The sequence below is a fragment of the Aristolochia californica genome, unplaced genomic scaffold (genome assembly GCF_029961685.1).
Source record: "Aristolochia californica isolate CCGP_79_NKW_82.1479 unplaced genomic scaffold, dmAriCali1.0.hap1 SCAF_2, whole genome shotgun sequence".
Classification (NCBI taxonomy): domain Eukaryota; kingdom Viridiplantae; phylum Streptophyta; class Magnoliopsida; order Piperales; family Aristolochiaceae; genus Aristolochia; species Aristolochia californica.
Genome location: NW_027181881.1, coordinates 5618523 through 5643564, shown reverse-complemented (window position 1 = coordinate 5643564; position 25042 = coordinate 5618523). Strand labels below are relative to the sequence as shown.

The following is a 25042-nucleotide window of genomic DNA, read 5'->3' as shown; positions in this document are numbered from 1 at the left end:
TCTGAATAAAGAGAAGAAAACTCCTACAATTGGCAAAACACGTTTCTTTAACTTAGAAACTTACAATTGGTTTATCAAAAAGACCGAGCTTGCTTCAAACGTGGCTATAGTAATAAAATGGAGAATGACATGTTGCAATGAAAGAGAGCGAGAGAGGAAGAGAGAGAAAAACAGAAGCACACAAGGGGCCTTAAAACATTGCCCAGGGGAGGGGAGGGGAGGGCAAGAGTAGACACGAAAATGAGAGTTGGCATTAATCACATTCTGAATAAAGAGAAGAAAACTCCTACAATTGGCAAAACACGTTTCTTTAACTTAGAAACTTACAATTGGTTTATCAAAAAGATTGAACTTGCTTCAAATGTGGCTATAGTAATAAAATGGAGAATGACAGGTTGCAATGAAAGAGAGCGAGAGAGCGAGAGAGCAAGAGAGGGAAAAACAGAAGCACACAAGGGACCTTAAAAAACTGCCCAGGGGAGAGAAAGGCAAGAGTAGACACAAAAATAAAAGAATATCCTTGTCCACTCCCATCTACTACACCCCCCATCTCTCGCTGCGAATGTCCTTTCAACGTCCTTCTCTCCATCTCGGACTCACTCTCCCTCTAAACCTCCCGCTCATTTCTCCCTTTCTCTTATCCCTCTCGGTTTTCCTCTCTGTTCTCTCTCTTTTCTCTCTCTCTTCTCCCTTTAGGCCTCTCACTCCCTTCTCCCTCTCTCTATTCCATTTTCCCCCAAAATACCTTCTGATTTCGTTCGATTTCTCCTATTTCGGTTTCGATTTTCTTCGATTTTGACATTTGGGCTTCGATTTCTTAATTTCTACTTCGATTCAGCATCGATTTCCCCATTCGGCTTCGATTTCACCCTTCGGCTTCGGTTTTCCCCAAATTTCAGAAGGTATGACTAAACCCTAATTATTTTAGATTAAATTAGTGTTGTATTTGATTTAATTTTAGTTTCAGTGCCTAATTTGGGGTTATTTGTGCATAATTGTGGGATGTAGGGTTATGGTTTAGGGTTTAAATTCTTGATTAGGGTTAGGGTTTAGTGTTTTTAGGGTTAAGGATTTATCGTTATGATTGACCCAAGTAAGCAACTGTATCCATATTCCACAATCTTGCTTGATAACCTATTTTTAGGACATAACTAAGAATTGACTGCATATTTTGCAGGTTATGGCAACTACATCTATCCTTATGTCTAACATTGTTGATGTATTGATGCCCTTTGCAGAGAAGTGGTTCTTGCATGGTTTTGCCTCTGGAATCAGGTTGTTCCCATCAATTAGAGAAGGAATCTGTTTTAGATTGATTCATATATACGATATTCTGACTTCCCAATAAATGAAATTAGGTCTATTGTGCCTCTTTTCTTTCTTTGTAACTTGAAATATTTGCAATGATTCCAAATGCTCTCTCCTGGTCAGAAAGAGCTACATGCTGGTAGTATGAAATTCACTATCATGTTCCACCTTGTCCAACAACAAGACCAACATACATTTGGTGGCTCCCAACACAAAGCATATAATTGGACAACAATAATTTATGTTGATGTTCAAAAATCTCTTCAAATAACTATAAAACAGGTATAGGTCCAAACTTGAATTGCTCCAACCTGAATGCAAAAACAAAGAGGACTTCAGTGAGGGGTTTTTATACCCATAAAGGCCCACAGAGATACAGATTGCTACAATAGCCACCAGTTAGAGAATTGCTAGTTGCAGTGGAGAACTCTTTGCCCTCTTCCATAAAGTGATGTGTATGAACAGGCCAAACAATTCTTTTAATTCTGCTTGGAGTGTGTAAGTTACAACCAGTAAGCTTCTGCTTTTATTCCTCAATAGTAACTCAATATCATAACCTCAGGTGATGGAATGGCAACAACAAGGATCAAATAGGATTACTTGCTCCGTTAGATTTCATACTCTGAACAAGCTGAATAGAATAATTGTTGCCTCTTTGACATGGAATAACCTGTAGGAGGGAAAACCCAATTCATCCTTGGCTCTCTCCGATTAATTTAATGATGTATTTGATTTAATTTTAATTTATGTGCATAATTTGGGGATTTAGGTGAATTTCACTTGTAACACATCCGATTTGGTTGTTTGCCACTTAACCTTTCATTAATATCTCATTATCTTAGTTTACTTATTGCAGAATCGACGAGCTGATTTTATTTCTGTCTTTATTGAGAAGCTTGTTTCTTGGGAAGCAGTTTTCTCAAGGCTAGAAAGGGCAAAATCCACTGCAGCCAAAAGAGCAAGAGAAGAGCAGAGAAGACATCAAGAAAAAGATGAGGACATTGAAAACAAGGAAGCAGTAGAGATGTACTTGGATAATGAAAGTGAATAAACTGTGGTGATCTGCTACAACCCAATTCAATTTTGGATGCATATCTTGACTAGTTTTTTTAGGTCTTGTGGGTGAATTGTCTTACTCATCGGACCATGGAGAGTATGTAAAAGATATATTTTACATGTAAGCATCAAGGGAGCTTCCATTTCAATGAAAATGTCACATGGATGCCATTTCTGAGTCAACCTTCTTTCCCTATTGCAATATAAACATCTAAGAACAAATATGATGAGTTGTGGACAAGCTGAATTATTTGTAATTACTTCAAGAAGAATATGTAATTACAATACCCCTTGATAGAAAGAAAGAACTCCAATAATCTACTGTTTCCTGTTCATTTTATACAACTAGAGGGCAATTAGGTAGATCTCATAAAGACCCAGGAGACTGAATTCTACAAATGAATCAGAAGAGACTTTTTTACTGTTGATCCAGACATGTGCAACTGAACTCTGGATTCTCTTGTATAAGGAGCAATGCATCTCACTACAACTTTGAATGTTGTCTCCATGACAACCACTTTCAAATGCATGTTCCAACACATCTTTCGTTCTCTTTGCAAGGAGTATCTATTTCAAGTAAATTGCAGCTGTGAGAAAGTTTGGATGGAACAGATTTAAATAAAGAATCCGCTGAGTTGCTAGTATCTGAAAATTCAAATAAAGAATGCTAAACTCTAACCTTATAATATTTGGTAACCATGGTGATATCTAATTCAATTAATAAATATATTAATATATTTTAATTATACATTAAATAACTTATTCGTGCAGTAATAATGGTTGTTTTACCTAATTTAGGGTTTAAGGATTATATTGTAATTAAATGTATTGTAAAGGTTTAAGGATTCTCTTGTTTTTTATGTATTTCTCATGTTGAGACACTAATATTGAAAATTGTTTTCTAGTACATATGAAGTCGTTTATACTAACACTAAGTGCGAAGATACACTCAGATGAGCTAGCTTCACTTGGCTGTCATAGTCGGTTGGTCAGTTGGAAGAATGCCAGAACATTAAACGTACCATTTTCGGTGGTCGGTTTCGTGCTCTTGTGGAGCTATTCTATCGTTTCGTAAGCCTTTTAACTCCCCACGTTACGGCCACAGGAGACATGCGCCCGCTACCCTCGCCGCGTTCGGACCCTCTCGAGTCACGTCACCGACTGACGGCACACCGCTGCCTGCCTCCCCTCTGTCTCCGTCTCTTTTCCTTTTTCTTTTTCTTCCTCCGGGAATTTCATTTATCATCTGCTGCTGCTGCTGCTGCTGCTGCTGCTGCCAAAGCCAGGGACCGTAGAGGAAGATGCGAAAGAGCAATTGAAATGCAAGACCAGAACTAGCTTGCAATATATGATGCTATTCTGGCTCCTCCTCTCCTTCCTCGTCATGCCCTCCTCTTCTTCTTCTTCATCTCCTTCGTTCAAACCCAAGAGACCCTCTTCCTATTCTAATCCTAACCCTAATTCTCTTCTCCTCTGTAAACACTCCCCCTCTGCTACAATCGACCTCCTCATCTTCGTTTTAGTCCTCTTTTCTTCTCTCTTCCTTATTGCCTCCTCTGTCTCCTACCTCTTTCACTCCCTCTGTCTCCTCCTCCCGCCCTCTCTCTCAATATCCCCGCTTCCACTTTCTATCTCATTTCTTACTTTCTTTGCTGCGTCATTCTTCATCCTCCACCGCGGCGGCTTCCGGTCGAGGAAATGTGGTAACCCTAAGTGCAAGGGCCTCAAGAAGGCCATGGAATTCGACATTCAGCTGCAGACGGAGGAGTGTTTGAGATCTTCTGCCGCCACGGAGATCGACGTTTTGCCCTGGAAGGGCGGGGCTGAGGGGAACCCCGATTACGAGTGTTTGAGATCCGAGCTCAGGAGGATGGCTCCGCCCAATGGGAGGGCGGTCTTATTGTTCAGGTCCAGATGTGGCTGCCCTGTCGCCAAGTTGGAGGCCTGGGGGCCCAAAAGAGGGAGGCGGCATAAGAAGTGAGTAAATCCTTTCGCTTCTTAGCTTAGAACTGAGTTTTTTGCATTTCATTAACATGGATATATGCATGCAAATGGAAGTTCTAACTTATTGCTCTTTTTTATTAGAGAGTAGTTTTTTCCAACTTGCTTTGTTGTATTTGTTGTTTTACTTTCCCCGATTAGCTATTGAATCGGTTTTGTGGAGCTATAGACATAATTGGGCTCTTTTATACTATTGATTTAGAATTTTATTTAATCCACGAGACCTTCAGTAGTAAGGTTATTTTGTTTTGGGTTTTTATTTTATAGAAAGACTTCTGCATCTGCTTTTTAATTGTTGAAGGTCGTGGCCATGGCAAAGGATCTCTGACTTTGTTCTTTCCATTATAGTTGATCTGCTAACTTGATCTCAGGATTTTATGAATGCAATCTGCAATACTTCAGGGAATGTGAATATTACAAGAGGAACATAGAATTATGGACGTTAGGACGAGGAGGTTGAATTTTCGTGCAGTTCAATTTTCGTTTTTCTTTTTAAACCCACTAGATTTGTGCTGTTAGTGGTAATTGAAAAGAGTCATGGTTGTGATTTATGATTGTCATTGCCATCATGTGCTCATGACTATCATGAGAATGTGACTACAGTTTGACTTTTTGAGGTGGAAGCAGTTTGTGGTATTTGTTCTTGTTTATCTCTCCTTTCCTGTTCTTTCTTCATGTACAAAATGTGCAATGGATCCTCAAGTTTTGTGAATTCATTCTTTATTATCGCTGTGAGGAAAGAGGTTATGGGGAAGATGAGGATATTCAGATGTCCAGTTGTTTGCCATTTTGAAGGTGTTAAATGTATGGCAATTGTCTAAAGAAAAAGGAGAGGGCCAACTTTAGTGTGAAGAATTATGATGAAGTTATGAAGAGGGAACTGAAGTGCATTATTTTTTCATGTGCAACCTTGTCAATTAGTCATATTGGGAACAACGTTTAAAAATAAAATAAAATCTGGAAATAGTTATGCTGTGGAGACAGTGATATTTTATACCTTTTGTGCATGTGAATGAGAAGAACTCTATGCAATGATGGTGTTTTAAGTAGTCATCTTGGCATGTTGGTGCCTAAGTCTCAGTTCCAATCTGAGTGCCCAAATGATTTGGTCTTTGTAAGTTCATGATGTAGAGTTCTGTGGGGAAATTTGTAAACATGTATTTTGGTCTCAGTTCTCATTGGAGGAGTGCAAGTATTTTGGTCTTTGTCAGTTCATGATGTAGACTTTAGTCTTTTTCTGAGGGTTGAGACGGAATATGTAAATATAAATAGGATGACAAAAGGTCTTTCAGTATGATGATCTAAGATGAAGAAATTGTTGTCATTTAATTGATGGAGCAAAGGTAACGTTTACTATATTGGATACCTACAAAATCTTATATGAGGCAGCAGATGTTTAGTTCAAAACTGAGTATCAGCCTATATCGGCTAATATATTCTCTACTGAATGCATCAAAATCTGATGTAATTCATCTGTTTGACATATATTGGCAATACAGAAAACAAACACATCAAAATCTGATGCAAATCAGCTGTCTGATATTGTTAGAAAATCTACTGAAGGGCAATGTCATTGTTTTGCACCTACTATAAAGTCTAGCAGCTACACTATCTCTGTGCTTTTTAGTTTTATCTCTAGTTCAATTTTCATGTAATTTGAATAAGTATGTAGGGAGATATTAAGTGTAAGTGTTTTTAAGTGAGAAGGGACATTGGAATGGAATTATATTCCTAGATCTGCTAATCATTTAGCGGATGCCCAGGCTAAACTAGGCGTCTCTCTCCAACACCTTGTTGTGGAAGGAGGCCCTGTTTAGCAAGGTATTGTAATCTCTCTTTTCTTTTAATACTGTTTACACATCTTATTTCAAAAAAAAAAGTGAGAAGGGACATTTCCGTAATTTTAATTTCAGAACTCTATAAAAGACTTGGGGTCCGAGCTTGACCCCCCTACCAGCCATTCCAGCGCTCTGAATTTTTTTTTTCTCTCTCCCCCTCTAAAACCCGAAAGTTTGCTCTTTTACATGGTATTAAAGTGGTAGATCTTGGTTGAAGCCCTTCATGCTTCTCTAGTTCCTTCCATTAAAGCTTGTGACTTCAAAGAAAGGGGATTTCCAGAAATCTGCCTGGACTGGTTCGTAAAAATCTGAACTTTTGCCTTTTTCTCCTGCCATAACCTTAGGGTTGATTGCTCTTACTACCTATTGAGCAGTTGTGTAACTATTTACTATCTTATGGAGGATTACTGAGTGAAAAATCATTTTTTTTTGGATTGTGGGACCCCCTAACTGGGTCCTCTACCTACATCATCTTGGGCTCAGCCTACGTGAGCTCTAGTTTCTTGGATTTTTTTCATGGCTTGTGCAAAATTAAGTGCATAGAACTGGAATTATGCCCTAATGAAGTTCTTTGTTGAAAATTCTCCCCTTTTCTTGCTGCACAGCCCATTACTGAGTTTGAACTGCCTGCATCATCACTGGGTTGGAAGACGTCAGCCCTAGAAAGTTGAGAAATCTTTGAATTTTTCAGAGTATTACCTAGAGCAGCAAGTGAATTAAATATTAGGGCAGATTGGTTCTCCCAACAAGTAAAAACTCCATTTTTCTGAGAAGTGGGGCCCACAGATCCTGTGCATAATGTGTTGTTTGCTGTTTTTAGGGCTGTTTAGAGTCCATATTTGCAATATACATGGCAGACTCTAGTGAGGTTACTACCCCTTTGAGGGACTTTGGGAACTCAGAAGAGAAGGACACTATTATGATCAAGACTGAATGGCCAAACTTATTTGAGTTGGTCACGATCAGTCAAATTATACTTAAAAGGCTAAGAAGAAGTCAAAATTCATTAGGGATGACCTGTCCCATTGAATGACAACTGGGAAACCGAGGATAGTTAGGTTGACTTGGCTACTTAACCACATGAATTCCAATTTAAGGAATCAAATTATGAATTGTGACACTGGTAAGGACATGTGGAACTCCTTAGAGTTTGTTTATGCTCAAGAGAGCAACTTGTCATGAGTTTTTGAACTATATGCCATGAAGTTTAGCCTCAAGAGAGGTCAGAGGACTGTCATTGTATGAAAGGGATAAAAGATAACAGAATGGACAGGTATGTCCATATTGCAAAATTTTTGGAGGGTTCGGGACTAGAATTTGACTCTATTAGATCACAATTATTGGCTTCCGAAGATGTTCCATCATTATCCACAACTTATAGCAGAGTATTGTGTGTAGAAAATGGTATTGTAGCCTATGGAAATAAGGATGTGACCAGCATTTCTATATCAGCACTGGACTCTCAGATTTCCTCAGAGCCATCTAGGGGCAGAGTTGGAAGCACTAGAGCTAGAGGAAAGAGGTAATCAAAGAATAGGAAATGGCAGAGGTGATACTAGAACAAACAGAAAATGTGCTCATTGTGGCTGTATGAACATTTTTCAGTCTTCTATTTATATTCAGTTGTTTAATTATTCTAAGATTTATCTTTAAGTATTAAATTTTGGGTGTAATTGAGGGTAGTTTAATTGTAATCGGATTCTACTTGTTTCCTCTATTATAAATAAAGGCTCATTGTACTCAAATTAAAACAAGTTAATGAAATATTTCTCTTTTCTAGAAATTCAACATGATATTATAGTAAGTTTTGTGAGTTGATTCGGTCAAACTACAAAGATAATGTGATCATGTTCTGATTTATCATCTCTTGTAGTTTATGTGTGTATTGAAGAGAGGTCAGAGCTCTGTCATTGCATATTGTAGTGAGTTAGTTGGTATATTGCAGGAGATATAAGTGTTATCCATTGCGTTACTATGGATAAAAGGGAAACAAGAAAACAGAATGGATAGGTACATATTGCAAAATTTTGGAGGGTTTAGGACCAAAATTTGACTCTATTAGAGCCCAATTATTGGCCTTTGAAGATGCTCAATCATTATCCACAGCTTATAGCACAGCATTAGAGCAGTAAATCTTGGTTGGAGTCCTTCATTCTTCTCCAGTTCCTTCTGTTAAAGCCTGCTACTTCCAAGAAAGGGGATTTCCAGAAATCTGCCTTGATTGGTTGTAAAAATCTGAACTTTTGCCTTCTTCTCCTGTCATAACCCTAGGGTTGATGGCTCCTACTACCTATTAAGCAGTTCTGAAACTATTTACTATCCTATGGAGGATTACCAAGTGAAAAATCACTCTTTTTTGGATTGTGGGACCCCAGAACTGGTTCCTCTACCTACATCATCCTGGGCTCTGCCTACGTCAGCTCTAGTTTCTTGGATTTTTTTCATAACTTGTGTAAAATTAAGTGCATAGACCTAAAGGAGAATTCTTTGTTGAATGTTCCCTCCTTTTCTTGCTACGCAGCCCATTACTAGGCTCAGACTGCCTGCATCATAACATTGGATGATGTCAGTGCTGAAAAGTTGAGAAATCTTGGAATTTTTCAGAGTATTACCACAGCAGGCAGATTGGTTCTCCCAATCGGAGCCATTCCAACGCTCTGAATTCTTCTCTTTCTCTTTCTCTTTCTCTATCCCTCTAAAAACTATAGTTCACCGTGTTAGCAATACAGAAATCCAATCACCTCAAAATCTGATGTAATTCGGCTGTACTATATATTGGCAATAGAGAAAACCATGACCCAAACTTCTGTACCACTGTTTGAACTTCAGCTCCTGACTTGATGTGCAGGGAGGGAGGGAGGCTGGGTGGGAGGGATTCAGCTGTCTGGTAATTATTTGCAATAAAGAAAAACTGAATGCCTCAAAATGTAATCAGCTGTATGATATAGATATTTACAATACAGAAAACTATGGTAGGAATATCTGTACCACTGTTTGAGCATTTAACATTTAGAAATGGTGGGAAGGATGAATATAGCTGTCTGATCTATATAGGCAATTTGGAAGACAGAACACCTTAAAATTTGATTGGATTCAGTTGGCTGAAATATATAGGCAATGCTGAAACGGGGGTTCTCCTAGAGTGCATTCAAAATTGAACCTAGGGTCAGTTTCCAAATTGAATTAAAAATTTCTTTTCCCTGTTAAAATAAGAGAGAGAGAGAGAGAGAGAGAGAGAGTTGGTTTTGGTTGTTGACACTGGTCTGCATTTTAATTTTGTCACTCACAGATTTACTGTCTCATGTCATAATTGTTGGACTTGTGTGATGTATAAACTTCTCGTGGTATGTTTTCTGAGCTGGTTGGTGCTGTGTGGCCAGCTACTGCAGAAATCAAGTTATCTTTTGCATTTTTTGAGGGATCCCGTGGATCTACCAGTTTCAGGCTTTATAGGTCTAAGTTTTTTATGTGATTCATTCCCTTGTGAATCAAACTTACAAAAAAGTAGTTTGAAAAGAAAAAAAATAACAAAAATTACCAGTTTGTTTGATATTATAGATTGATCGATTGTGAGTTCACTATTCAGCTATTACAAGGAAAGATGTTTGTTAACGTAGCCTAAACTTACTCATGAAGATGCCTATGATTCTTCTCCTCAAGTTGCTGGTTTTGGAGTGCAAGAGCTTTTTAGGAATTCAGATCTTGGCTAAATAGCGGTAGCACCATTTCAAGTCTTTTCCCTCTTAACTTTTTATTTCTGATCCTCAACTTGGTGTTCTTCACCCCGTTTTATAGAGTTCTTCTGTGCTTATTATAATGGGAGAACATGAGATGACAGTTAGGAGTTACAAATCCAAAAGTTCAGAGAGATGACAACTCAAGAGTCATGGGATATCAACAGGTTTGTTGTTCTTGTTGCCACTGGTTCAAGTTCAAGTAAATTCAGGTCAGGTTGGTTCAAGTCGAATCTGGTTTGGTTTGAGTCAGCTTTGCCCCAATCAGGTTGATGACGTGCTTCTTGCATTTATGGCAGACTTCTGTTGGGATTCCTTGGCCTTGGGCTTTTCTGAACTCTAGTAGATTTGTGAACTTTTGATTTTGGACCATCTCCTTTCTTTTTTTACAAAAAAATTATCAAAATACCCTTATACATAAAAATGCAAAAGCAGCCCTCATATGTTCAATTTCTTCACTTATGTACATATTTCTGGGCAAAAGATACTTTCTGATTTTATTCTAATATTTTTGAAAATTTGGTTAAAATTAACCAAAGGACCCTAGACATTGAAATTACAGGCAATGTCCTTCATGTGTTTAATTCTAGAAATATGCATTATTCTGAGCTAAAGATGCAATGTTACAGCCGGCCATATTATTTCTTCCAATTATCGGTTGAAATTTCAAAATACTGTCATATGATAAAATATCAAAATGTCCTTGAGTGTAGAAATTTCTTTGTCAATTTCCATAAATTGGACTGGAACTTATTACTTTATGGCATCATATGCTACAATCAATTCCATTTACTTTTGCATCTGTGGACATTTTTTGCTGTTTAAGCTATTCACCTGGCATGATCTAATCGCAAGTACTATCAACCAATTAATCAGTAGATCAGTATTTGCAATTTCAGCTAGAGACATACATATTTGTTATTTCCAACTGCACAACTGCATGAAGTGATTCTGGAGTTGACTATTTCACTATGAATGACTGACCAAGATTACACTTCTGCAAGATCTATTGGGTTTGATCTTGCTGAGCCATATAAATAGATTTGTTTGTGCGTTGCTGACTAGACTTTTAAGGATTGATGGCCATCTATGCAACTGCATGTTTGATACATCCTAGAATGATTCTTGATGAGTTAATGACCAGATCCATGGAAACTTAAAAGACTCTTTCGTTGATTCTTTTTGCATGGAAATAGTTTAGTTGGTTTAGGGTATGGAGGATTTCCTTTTTGGATCTTGAGTTTGTTTTGTTGTCTCTATGTTCTTATGGTATAAAATTCTCTTACTTGAGGGCTTTGACCTATTTCTACTGCATGATATTTTCTTCGAGATTAGAGGAAAAAAATGGGAAGTTATTATTGGTTGTTGATTGCAGGGCGATGGGTAGTTTAGCAATTGATGGAGGAGACCACCGCTGATGGCCGTTTGGCGAGGTCCAGTATTTACATGGTCAGTCCCATCTGCTTGTCTCACTGCACAATGATTTTCACTGGGAGATCATCACCTTTCTGGACCATGATTTATGTAGCTTTCGATTTGAAGTAAAAAAAAAATTCAAAAATAGAAAAAAGGAACGATGATATGTTCTCCAGCTAGAGGCAACCGTAGGAGATGATTCCTCCTCTCGGTTGTGAGCACTGGAAAAAAGACAGGCAGTCTATAGTCTATACAAATAAATACATGAAAAGGGGGCAACACGATGTTGGCTTGCTATATTTAACTGTTTGCCATTCTTTGTATTTTCGTGATAATGTAGTCTTGCTGATCCTAAAGTCCATAGCTATATTTTACTATTCTTGTTCACTGCTGAGAATGTGGTGCATCATATACAACTGAGAGAATGTGGTGCATCATATACAACTGAGAGAATGCGGTGCGTCATATACATGTTTGGAAATACTTAGCTCTTTGTGGGATATCCTTTTCTGAAAGCCAAAATGATCTCTAAAATTGATTTAAAGTGAGATAGTTGTCCTAGAGGCCTTGGAATTTGATCTGTGATCGAGTTGGGATTATTCGGTTGATATGGGCTTCTGCTCATTCTTTTCTTTAGGACATTTGATTTGGATGAGGAGGATGACTCTAGAGAGAGACCGTCGACTTCCTTCAATGCCTCTTCTTCTCTAGATTTTATGTGCCTGCCTTATTTGTCTAGTTGTTCTGGTGTACAACTTCTAACAAAAAACTTTTCTCTTGCCAATCATTAGATTGAGTTGCAATCATTTGGTTGGTGTTCATCATCTTTATTTTTGACTTTTTTACATGCATTTTGGTCGATTTGTCTCGGGTGGATGGCTCTCTCTGCACCCTTCTTTTCTTCTTTTTCTCTCCTTTTCTCCTTCGGGGCTTTGCTTTCTTTTCATCAAGTCGAACGAGGCTAATCCAGCCATATGATCATCTTGGCTTGGCCGTGTTTTTCTTCTTTTCTTCTCTTTTATTTCTCTCTTTATCGGGGATTGCTTGTTACTTGTGTTGAGCTCTTTTTTGCTGGTGTTTTTAGGTCATTTGGACGATGTATTTTCTAGCATGAGTTGCTAGCTTCTTTTACTTACTGTATGGCGTCATTCAGTCGGTTTTGTGCCTGTCAAATGAGTAGGCTACTAAACATTTTCTTGGTGCTTTTTATGAGCTGCATGCCCAGGTGATTGATGCTTCCAAATAATGTACTCCTACCAATGGCACTTGTGCCCTCTAGGGCTGCACCGAGGCACTCATTCTCAATCCACTTCATTAGTGACTAGGTGTTTTTTTTATCACCAAAATTAACTCAATTGGGGATCTTGAGCCTAACATAATCCAGCCTCTATCCCCTCGACTTTTGGAAAGTTCCTACTTTCAAACTTCAAAGAGAAGAACTTGAAATTTCTAATGTTGTCTGAATTAATAAATATTTTTCAAAAATAAATTAACTCCATTTATTCAATTAAATGTATAAAAAAATACCTAAAATAAAATTTACTTTTTTAATAACCAAATGCTTAATCAAATTGTTACTTTTTAATCTTAAAATGTTTATTAAATACAATATTAAAAACCATAAATTTATGTAGATAAAAAAGAGGGTATTTATTATAAAAAATTACTTTATAGATTTAATTTTATAAGATAATTCTATTTATCAAAGCAAAAATATATTTTAAAGAAATTAATAAATAATAATAAATTAATGCTATTTATTTAATTAAAAACATAATAATTAAAAAAAATCCTTGCTTTTATAATACCCAAATGTTAATCAAATTATTGCTTTTACAATATCTAAATTCTCACTCTTAAAATAGTCATTAAATATAATATTAAAAATAAGGAATTAATATAAAAGGATATTTATTATATAAAATTACTTTAATAGATTTAAATTTTATTTCAGAAAGTTTTTTATTTTAAATGAAAAGAGGGTATTTAAAATAATATTACAATCATGAAATTATATAAATAAAAAGAGGGTATTTTATTATATAAAATTAATCTGTTTGATTTCATTTTTGTTAGGCTACCATGGAAGAGGAAATGCATGTCTTATATGAAAATTAGACTTAGGCCTTTGTTCATCTTCCTACCGGCAAGAAACTTGTGTCTAACAAATGAGTTTTTACTATCAAACATAATTTAGATGGTTCTATTGCTCCCCTCAAAGCCCGACTCATTGCCAAGGGATACACCCAGTGTTATGGAGTGGATTATGAGAAAATTGTTTCCACAATGGCTAAATTAAATTCGGTAGTCATCTTATTATCTCTAGCTGCTAATTCCTTTTGGTCTGTATTTCAATTGGATGTCAAACATATTTTTTTTGAATGAGGACATAAAATAGGAGATATATATATGCATAAACCACTAATTTTGTGGTTGAGGGGGAGTTTATATGTAAATTGAGAAAGTCTCTATATGGGCTTAAATAGTCTCCTCAGGCATGGTTTGACAAATTTTGCCAAGCAATGTTACGGGTTGGATTTAGCCGGTGCTCAGTAGATCATTTCGTCTTCATCAAGTACTTAAAGGAAAAAATATTACTAGCAATTTATGTGGATGATATCATCTTAACTAGTAGTGATGCGAATAACATAAAATAAGTCAAAGAAAAGATATGCAATGAATTCTACTTCAGGGTATTGTACCTAAGTTGGCAGTAACCTGGGTACATGAAGAAGCAAAATGTAGAATGTGGTTGTGAGGTCCAATACAAAGGCAAAATACAGAGCTATGACCCACACAGTCAATGAGCTCTTATGGATCAAATCCATTTTTACTGAATTGATATTCTATATAGGAGTTTCTATGAAATTATATTGTAACAACAAAGCAGACATTTATATCACTTCAAATCCTATCTTCCATGAGAGGACAAAATACATTGAGGTAAACTACTATTTTATATGGGAGTAATTTCAAGATAGTATCTTATCTCTCAGTCATGTTTCATTACAAGGGCAGGTGGTAGACATTCTTAAAAAACCAGTCACATTCAAGATCTTAAACACTAAATGCAGTAAGTTGAGTATCTACGATGTTTTCTCCCTACTAGCTTAAGGGAAGTGTTGGAAGACACCTCAAGTGACATTAAGTTAATAATATTGCCCACATCAAGGAGGTGGCACAAATGGTAATTAATTGCTCTTCTCTTGATGTCCTATCATTGATTCCTCCTAAAGATTTCATTTCAATTGGAATTTGGTTATTCACGATGTACGATGACGATGATCTCTGTTACACATCCATGGCTGAATGGTTAAAGCGCCCAACTCATAATTGGCAAATTCGTAGGTTCAATTCCTGCTGGATGCACGCCAAAGGGAACGTCCAATAAGTCTATTGGAATTGGCTCTGTATCAATGGAATTTCATCATCCATACATAACGAATTGGTATGGTATATTCATACCATAACATATGGAGAGTAAGAACTCGAATTCTTATCGATACTGGAACTCATAGGGAAGAAAATGGATTTATGGATGGAATCAAATATGCAGTCTTTACAGAAAAAAGTATTCGGTTATTGGGGAACAATCAATATACTTGTAATGTCGAATCAGGATCAAACTCAAGAATTTTAATGGTATCTTCAAAGAAGATGGATTCATATTCCAGATAGCTTGAACTTGGGCATGGGAACATCAACAACTGGAACGAACAATTTGTAAGTTAGTGACCTCCGTTTTCACCAATATGTTATGCAAAATAATTAAAAAATCTTCCTCCTGATTCGCATAAGATGGCCCAACAGACAAGACCTCAAGAATTTTAATGCGGAACAGAGAATAAGATCCAATACATTGGCTAATACATTTATGGAGTGGAAATCTCCTTCTCAGTTGGCTAATACATTAGATGGCCCAACAGACAAGATCTCTATCTCTTCTCGAGAGCCCTGGACTCCTTAGCAGTAAGATCCAGACGTTGGCCAATACATTTATGGAGTGGAGCTCTCCTTTCTCAGCTGGCATGTTCTCTTTGCGTTTTGGTAACAAATCAACAGTTCCCACGCACCAAATAAGTATCAAAATGAATTACTGGAGCACACACCCACAGCTTTTGTCACGCTCATCCTCAAATGCCTCCTCAGATGCGCAACAAGAGCTGTCAGATCAAAATTCATGTCAGCTTCATATTGTTGCATTCAACTGAATACAGTATAATTTTGCATTCAGAAGGAATAGTCATGATCCTAAAACAGCTGCTACAAGCACATACAAATGCTCAAATGAATATGAAAGGTAGCAGCTCCAATCAGAAGTTCCAAACATAAATAGCATTTATGAATCACCAGTGGTTCATGTTCGGATTAGGGACCAGGAACCACGACTAAATTGACAACAATGTAAAAGAAACTCAACAAGTGGAAAGACTATTCAGAGAGTGGATTTCCTACATAACTCTCCTTGTCCTTGATTCAGAGCCCGGTAACACCAACTGATTTGCTCAATGAGAGGAACTGATGCCTCTATGACAAGCACTCAGTCGCTGCTCCCTCGGACTTAAAAAACTTTCTTGAGTAGCCTGAATCTTGTAAACTGTTATATAGAATTCCACTAGATAGGATTATGTTATATAGGATGCTTGTGAACTCTCCATGTCCTTATAGTAACAAACAGAAAAATAAGAGACGGCTCCAAAAGAAAGAACCAAAGTAGTGTCAAGTTTTCGTTGAAAATCAAAACTTAGTGTCTCTATTGTTCTATATCCTGCTCAAGTATGTTTACCAGATGGTGCTACTGACAATGAAAGCAGGTCGGTCCACCTTCAAGAAAGTTTCACCACCAATCTGAGTGGTAAAGATTCTATGACCTGATAATGGATCCCTTTCTTGCATCCCTCTTCCTACAAAAGTGATGAAAATATATCATGGAAACTTTCTGCAACAAGAATGATCTTTATAGTCAAGTACGATCATGTAACTGGCAGAATAACTATCCAAGAAAAGGAAATATATTATTATAACTGTTAATAATAATGGAAACTAAAATGGGAAAGGAAAAGAGAATGGAAATTCATACATGGGTTGCTACAAATCTCTGAAACCCTCCTAATAATAGTTCAATAGTTCATGGTATGCCATACAGTAGTAAAGAGTGGAGATGAATAAAACTATATTATGAAGGCAAGATTGGGTAGTAGCATTGAGTAAGTGGATTGACAAATTGGGAAAACAAGATTGTTCTCGGCTCCAACTCGTCTCTGATACTTGCTCGATTCCCCAATTGCAATAGAATCAGGACATTTACAAATTCAGTACAAGAGATGTTGCCTCATATAATTTGAGTCCTTGTTCTTGTTATTCTCATATCTTGCACTGAAGACCGAAAAGATAATTTGCACCAACCCCCCACCAAAAAAAAGAAAAGAAAAAGAAAACAGAAAAGAAAAGAAACAGAAGAAGAAACAGAGGAAGAACGAAATCCAAGAAGCAGAAAATTAAGCACAAGAACACAGTTGTATCCAAATGTTGCCCTGGGTGGGCCTACTGTCGTTTGGCGTGAGACTGTTGGAGAAATCCAACGAAAACTACGACAATAATATCGTCTGCTCTGTACATGAGAGAGCGGGATTGACAAGAATGTCTATATTCACCTACAAGCATGTCTATATTCACCAACAAGAATGTCTATATTCACCTACAAGAATGTACAGGCATACGGTAGTCTTGTCAATCGATCTTTAATAATTTACACATATGCATGTCATTACTTACTTTCCATGTATGCCTGTGGAGATAGGAGAGTCTTGTAGCCGATGGTGACTGGTGGGTATTCTCAGGGGCGGTTCTCGCCTGAAACCGCAAACATATTCTCTTGGAGAAACACGCTTGAAGAATAATTAGCCCAATAACAAGAAAAAAGACAAGAAACAAAGAATGAAGGAGATTGAAAATGCAGCCAAACGTGCACAACGATAGAATAGTAAAGACATGTTACCTCCATGGACGAGCGAGCACATTACCAGGAAAACGAAAAAAAAACGAAGATTATAAAGAAACACGGAAGAAATTCTTGGACGAAAAGGAGAGAAAATGAAGAAGAGGAGAGAAGAGAGAGACGTAAGGAAAGAAAGAACAGAGAATTAAAGGGAAGAACAGATAAAGAGAAGATGGGAAGAGGGGGAACTCCTTGGAGGTAAGACGCATTCGGAGAGCTCAAGACCTCGCACAACCTCCCCAACCTCCCAGAACCCTTTTTAGCAGAGCAGTAGTGGGCTTCTGGGAGGAGGAAGAGACTGCTCAAGGTATTGAGACCGTGTTCTTGCGCTCTTGGAAAAGCGGGGTGGTCTTCCCTTCCCGGAGTAACTTCTCGACGGAGGGAAGAGGTCGTGCCTTTTATAATAAATCAAGATTCAAGCCTCGAACTAAACTCATGTTCATCTACCGCCCACACGAGATCGCAGCCGTTGGACCATTTTAACCCTCCTTACTTAATCTTAGCCGTTAATTTAATCTTAAGCTCAAAATATTAGTTAATTTCGCTTTTGGTCAAAGTTTGCCGTATTTCCACTTATGTCTATCTGTACTTAAATCTACATTTCTTTCGTTTTTTTAATCCTATGGGTGAAAATTGAAATAAAATTAAACTTTACAAACTCGAGGGAGAGTGTTGGAAGATATGGTGGACTGACATTTTATACGGGAATATTCTATACACCATTTGTAGCAAGATGGGCGTTCATTGATGTTCTCTCACCCCTTGCTTGTGGAGTGTTGGAAGATGAGTCCAAACCCACTTGACCAAGGAAAACCCACAAGTTGAAGTGTTGTAGAAGATGGGCTCAAACCCACAAGAGTAAGGAAGACCCACACATCCAAGAGAGGTGGAAGATGGGTTTAAGCCCACATACCAAGGAGAAGACCCATAGGCCCACATAGTGGTAGCATGATGGTAAATAAATAGTCATCTCATAAAGATGACATTGATGTAATTAGTTTAAGTTCAATGGACTTAATTATAATATTATAATTTTATTAATCTATAAATAAAACTTTAGGCGGAGGGTTAGGACACAAGTCTATAACCATTTTCTTCCTCTTGTTTTATCCTAATAATTGGTTGTATGAGATTGAGGAAAAATTCTCTCAGAGAACTAATTAAGGTTTGTCTGAATCTTATAATGAAATTATGTTGCTAAGTAGTAGAGATGCTAAGTTTCCTTATCATGAGGATTCTCCAATAATTCATCTCATCTTTGAATCCCCATTTGTAAACCTCTGCACCTTGATCAAATCTTTTTTTGCAAAAAACAAAAAAAAAAGGCATAAGATAGAAGAAAGATTCAAGAAGTTAACACAAAAGTACAAGATACTTCAAACCGCCCATTTTTATACTATAGTTGGGTCTTAGGGTTTGTTTATTAGACTATGACTTGTGCATGAAATTTTCCACTCATCCAAAACATCACTCCAGAAAGAGAGTTGAATTGTATGCAAAGGGTATTTTAGTCACTTTATCTTTATCATATTGTCTCTCTAGAATAATAATATATTCCTCTTTATAAGGAAGTTTTATGGTTCAATTTTTTAGTTTATCTTAGTTTTACCTAGGGAGTTATCGATGAGAAAATTTAAGCCACCATAAATGAATAAATAAGTGAGTATAGGCATGAGAGAGCTTCAAGACTATAAAGACCAAAACCCAAGAGAGAGAGCCAAGGCAAGAGACGAATTTTTATGTGTATTAAATGAATGGTAGAAATCACAATGACTTCCTCTTACAAGTTGTAATCTAGGTGTCATTACATAATTACATAAATCAATTCAAAATAGAGTTCAATCATTCATTTCTTCTTCCTTTGATTTTGGATCTTAATTTCCTTATTTGATTTTGCCTTGATCTTCTTCCTTTGATTCACTAATTTGAAATACTTTCTCTTTGATTGATTTTATCATGATATGTAGAAGATCCTTGAGTTGGATGTAGTGGGACTTACATGTGAGAGATTGAAGGGTTTGAATTCTCTAGAACCATGTGTGGGGAGTTCCTCTTTTGAGTGGGTGAGGTGGAAATCACCATTGCTTGGTTTTGTAAGGGTGATTTGTTCTTCTTTGCCTCTTGTGTCACCTTTAAATAAACATGCTCTTCCTTTGTAGCAAAGGGTTTTGGTATAGTTTGGAATAATGCATCTTTTTGTACTTGTCTTTGAATGTTCATATTTCTTTGTTGTTTTTCATTCCCCTTCAAGCTGAATTGACAGGTTGACTGAACATTCAGCTTGGTGGTAAATTGTTGAAGTCAGTTGGAAGAGAGCGGTTTGGTGAAAATGTTTGCAAGTTGGTTGACAGAGGGAATATGACAAACTTGAAGACATCCCATTGTAATTTTCTTGTGAATAGAATGATAGTTTATGCCAATATATTTGTTGCAAGAATGAAAAATAGGGTTGTGAGCCAAGCAAGTAGCACTTAAATTGTCACATAAAAGAAATAGAGGTCGAGTTTAGTATATGTGAAAATCTTTTAGAAGATATTGAAGTAAGTGATTTCAAGACATGTAGAAGTCATGACTTTGTATTCGACTTTAGTACTGGAGCGAGGTATTGTGGGTTGTTTCTTTGCAAACCAAGTGACAAAGTTGGGTCCAAAGAAGAGTGCACAACTAGTCGTAGATCACCTTGTGAGTGGGCAACCACCCCAATCTGTATCGAAAAAAGGCAAGGATATCTAGTGATGAGGGTTTTGAAAAGATTAAGTCATAATCTATAGTACCTTTAAGATATTGCAAAATTCTTTTAACTAGTGTAAAGTGAAAAGTAGTGGGGGAGTGCGTATATTGGGCTATAAGTAAGATATATCAGGTCGTGTTAATGTTAAATATTGAAGGGCTCCTATAATACTTCTATAGTAAGTAGGGTTAGAATAAGGGAACTTTTAAAATCAAGTTTTGTGTTGGTGGCAAGAGGAGTTGTCACAGGTGTACAAGATTTCTTCCTTGCTCGAGTTAATATATCTTATTGAGTTTGATAACGAAAAAGATTAGTTGGACTTCTACGTACTTGAATGCCCAAGAAAATATTTAGAAGGTTTTGACTTTTTACAAAGAAAGTATCACTTAGTGTTGTTTCAAAAGTTTGAAGAAGCGAGGGTTATTCCCAGTGAGAATAATGGCATCCACATAAAGAAGCAGGTATATATGTTTAGATGAAGAATGATAACAAAATAGAGGGATCTTATTTACTGATTTGAAAGTCAAAGTGAAGTAGGAAGTTGCTAAATTTAGCATACCAGGCACGGGGGGCTTATTTGAGGTTGTAAATGTTAAACACTTAGCCAATACTACCCAAAAAACCGGCCTGTTAGGAGCGGAAAACATAGGTACTTAACCCTCCTTCACGGGCCGACGTCCACGGCAGCCCACTTGCGGCCCACTCTAGAGACGGCTTACTCCGCCAAGGTCGCCCCCTCCGCACGTGCGGTGGCCTACTCCGTCAAGGTCGCCCCCTCCGCATAGGTTGCCCCCTTCACAGTCACCTCCTCCGGGATTCGAACGCGCGACGAGGGAGCCCGCTCTGATACCAAATGTTAAGAACCTAGCCAATACTACCCAAAAGACCGGCCTGTTAGGAGCGGAAGACATAGGTACTTAACTTAGGACCATAACATAGATAGTTTTTTTTTGAGCCTACATACATGGTTTGGAAAGATGGAACTTTCAAAACCTGGTGGTTGTCTCAAAAACACTTCCTCATTAAGAGAGTCATAAAGAAAGACATTATTAGCATCAAATTTAAGCAATGTCCAGTTTGTTAAATTTATGGAAAAGAGAAATACTTCATTGACTTCATTAACTTATTATAATCAGAGTACATGAACCTCTATTTATAATAGAGAAAAGTAGTAGAGTTCAATTACAATAAAACTACCTTTGTCCCAATTACACCCAAACTTTAACACTTAAAGATAAGTCCTAGCATAATTAAAAACTCAATATAGATAAAAGATAAACATGACTTAAACTAGAACTTTTCTAGGACGTGACCATAAGATAAAGATGCCTTTGTGAGTCCTTCTTGATCTTCCAACTTATGTGATAAGGATGCCAACTTGTAGTAATCATGGTAGGTCCTTCTTCTTATGTGGTTGGGCCCATCTTGTGGGCCTTCCTTGGTCGTGTGACCCATCTTATAATACTCTTAGATATGTTGGCCTTCTTTGGTCATGTGGGTTTGGGCCTATCTTCCAACACTCCCCCTCAAGCTGGGGGTGAGAGAACAACATGAACTCCCAGCTTGCTGCAAATGATGTATAAAATGGCACAACTTCCGATATACCTTGATCTTCAAACGCTCCCCCTCACACTGTTGTGTCCTTCCATGAGGCCCTACTGGCATAATATAAGTGAAAGTAAAAATCACTCCTAGTCGGTAAGACATTGCTCCATAGTCTAGTCCTAATGCTGGATGTAGGGTACACTCCGTCTTTTGTAGGTAGTGTGTCTATCGGCATTGCTCTGAAGTGTCCACCATCGTGTCCCTCCACAGGACAACAGCTCTCAAGTGGTAGGAGTAATAAAAGCCATTACAGGGGGGTAGTAGGTTTATTCATAATGGTGTCCCAATCCGGACACCAACTCTCATGGTATCCCAACGGTGATATTTTTTAGAGTTAAATTTATCATGGTGTCCCAATCCGGGCACCGACTCTCATATGGTGTCCCAACCGTGATATTTTTGAGAGTCAAATAAATTATAGTATGAGAAAAGGTATCGAGGCCACCTCTTCTTCAATAATAATGTCTCATCCAAAGAGACATAATAGCAACAACTTTAATGTAACACAACCATCTTCCAACACATATAACACGAACCAAAATAGTAAACTTTGTAGGATCCATGAAATAATCATAATTTGATATAAATATTTTTTCTTAGATGCATAAGTTTCATCTTTTGTGCTCCCCCTTTCTTGAATATTTTGGTCACATAAACATATCCACAACATACGGAATAAAATACCTCTTCCTTGCACTTCGAGGTAATGTCTGTGATCCCAGCTTGAACCAAATATCATAGATGCAACAATAAGCCCAAATAACATAGATGTAGTAATAAGCCCTTAGACCAGGGAGTAGTGAGATATTTTTCTGATATAGCAACTCATACAGTGAAGCAAAACAAAGGGCATAAATTGGGATTTTTCAATACAATAGAATAACAACACTACCTTTGATTCTTCCAATTCGAATATATCTTTAAATATATATCAGATTGACATGAAATTTTCTCCTTATGAAACTAGACTTAAATACATTTCATCCAAGTATAACTTTATTTTATAAAATATAATTATCAGAAGATAAATAATCTGATAGATTTCGGTCTCTGTCATCTGGCCCAACTTAGCATTGTTTCTCCTTTTTTTCCAGCATGACCATTGACTCTTCCAAGATCAATATCTCATTATAAAAAACTCAGATCGATAATTGGTTGAATAGGTAAGAAAATAGACTTATATATATTTCTTTTGATATATAATTCTCTATATAAAGTCTCTCTCTTGATAGCATAAAATACCTCGGAAGATGAAAATTTCTGCGCTACTCGAACCTTTTTTTTCAAACTGATCTGCGTTGTTTCAAATATCGATTTCTCTTTGTAGATAAATCCAATTGAAAATTGGTTGATTATGTAAGAGAATAAACTTACAGATATTTATTTTGAGATACATATATATCCATATAAAGTCTCATTCTTGATACCATAAAATACTATGTAAGTTGAACCTTTCTACTGCTACTCGAACCTCTTTAGTAATCTGACCTTTGCTCATTCAAATATCGATTTCTCTTTATAGATAAATCTGATTGGAAAAAAAAATAGTTTTTCCATGGAAAGTAGACTCAAATATCTTTCCTTCAATATATAATTTCCAATATTAAAATCTCAGTCTAGAACGCAAAGCAAACTACAGGTGTAAGGACTGGAAAAAAAAACTACGTACCTTGACTTAGGGATTAGGGTTTAGAGAAAGTGATCTCATTATCTCTGTGGGTTGACTAAGTCAACTTACAGAACCTGCTCTGATACCATGTTAAATTTATGGAAAAGAGAAATACTTCATTGACTTCATTAACTTATTATAATCAGAGTACATGAACCTCTATTTATAATAGAGGAAGGTAGTAGAGTCCAATTACAATAAAACTAACTTTGTCCCAATTACACCCAAACTCTAACACTTAAAGATAAGTCCTAGCATAATTAAATAACTCAATATAGATAAAAGACATACATAACTCAAACTAGAACTCTTCTAGGATGTGACCATAAGATAAAGATGCCTTTGTGAATCCTTCTTGATCTTCCAACTTATGTGATAAAGGATGTCAGTTTGTGGTAATCATGGTGGGTCCTACTTCTTATATGTTGGGCCCATCTTGTGGGCCTTCCTTGGTCGTGTGGTCCATCTTATAATACTCCTAGATATGTGAGCCTTCATTGGTTGTGTGGGTTTGGGCCTATCTTCCAACACAGTTATAGTGAAGGGCTAGGGAGGATTACTCGAATTGTTTGAGATCAGACAATAGGACTGAATGTTTGATAATATCGATCCCATGAAGTTGATGATGTCCTTGAGCAACAAGATGAACTTTTTATTTTTTGGACAAATCCCTAAACCCTAAACCCATTGAGACCTTACGTAATGCATATCAGAATTCATAGGGATAAGTTCCCACTTATTATTTTGTTGAAGAGCTTTGTACCCATCTTCCATAGTATCATACCATTGAGGAAGTGTAAATGCAAGTTTATAGAACCTAGGCTCAGATAAATGTGTGATCATATGAGCTTAAAGTGTTGAGGCCGCTTCCTTGCTCTTTGCTCTAGTCATCATGGGATGGGTATTAATACAAGAAGAGGCACCTTAGAGAAGAATGACGAATTGAAGACATCGAGTCTAAGTAAAATAGAAAAATCTCAAGAATTTTACTTTTTTAAAAAGGATAGCCATCAAAAGTTTGATTCTTAGACATGAGTATGTTTTGGGGCATAGGACATGCAAATGTTTTCCATAACCATGTTTTTTAAGTTCAATCAAATGTTTTGGAACCATTATTCATTCAGATTTGACCTATAACCACTTAGTTGTATCATTGATTATCCATAATGTGGTAAACCTTTAACATAAAACATGATCGCCAACCACTGTGGTATGATTGATCATGCAGAAGCCTGACAAGCAGGCGTGGAATGCAAGATCGATCAACCCCCTCAGGCATGATGATCATACAAAATATTGCAAAGCAGAACTTATAAAGCATGATCAATCAAACTCCGTGGGCATAATCGATTCAACCAAAATTTTGCTGGGCTAGTGCATAAAGTATGATTGATCAACAATATATTAGCATGATTGATACTATGATCAATCATAAGGCCATAAAAATTCAAAAATACCGTTGAAGGGTGATTGATTGATTGATTAAAGAAAATGTATGATTGATCAACTTCCTTTGCAATTATTTAAATAATGCTGAAAATGGCTTGTTTCAGTTGAAAATTATAAATAAGTATTCATTTAATATTTATTGGCAAACCACCGAAGAAATATTTTGACATGCAAATATTTGATTCACTTTTACAAGAGAAAAGCTTATTTCTTCTAAAACTCTTCAATTCTCCTTAC

At 36.8% G+C, this 25042-nt stretch overlaps 1 protein-coding gene across 1 annotated transcript; it reads left to right on the top strand.

Moving 5' to 3' along the window:
• Nucleotides 1–3461: 3461 nt before the first annotated feature.
• Nucleotides 3462–11820, top strand: LOC137956419 (uncharacterized protein At5g19025-like). The gene is made up of 2 exons (XM_068803907.1): nucleotides 3462–4341; nucleotides 11313–11820. Exons 1-2 carry the CDS (start codon nucleotides 3713–3715, stop codon nucleotides 11353–11355), a joined length of 672 nt encoding a protein of 223 aa, XP_068660008.1. The 5' UTR covers nucleotides 3462–3712; the 3' UTR covers nucleotides 11356–11820.
• The last annotated feature ends 13222 nt before the right edge of the window (nucleotides 11821–25042 follow it).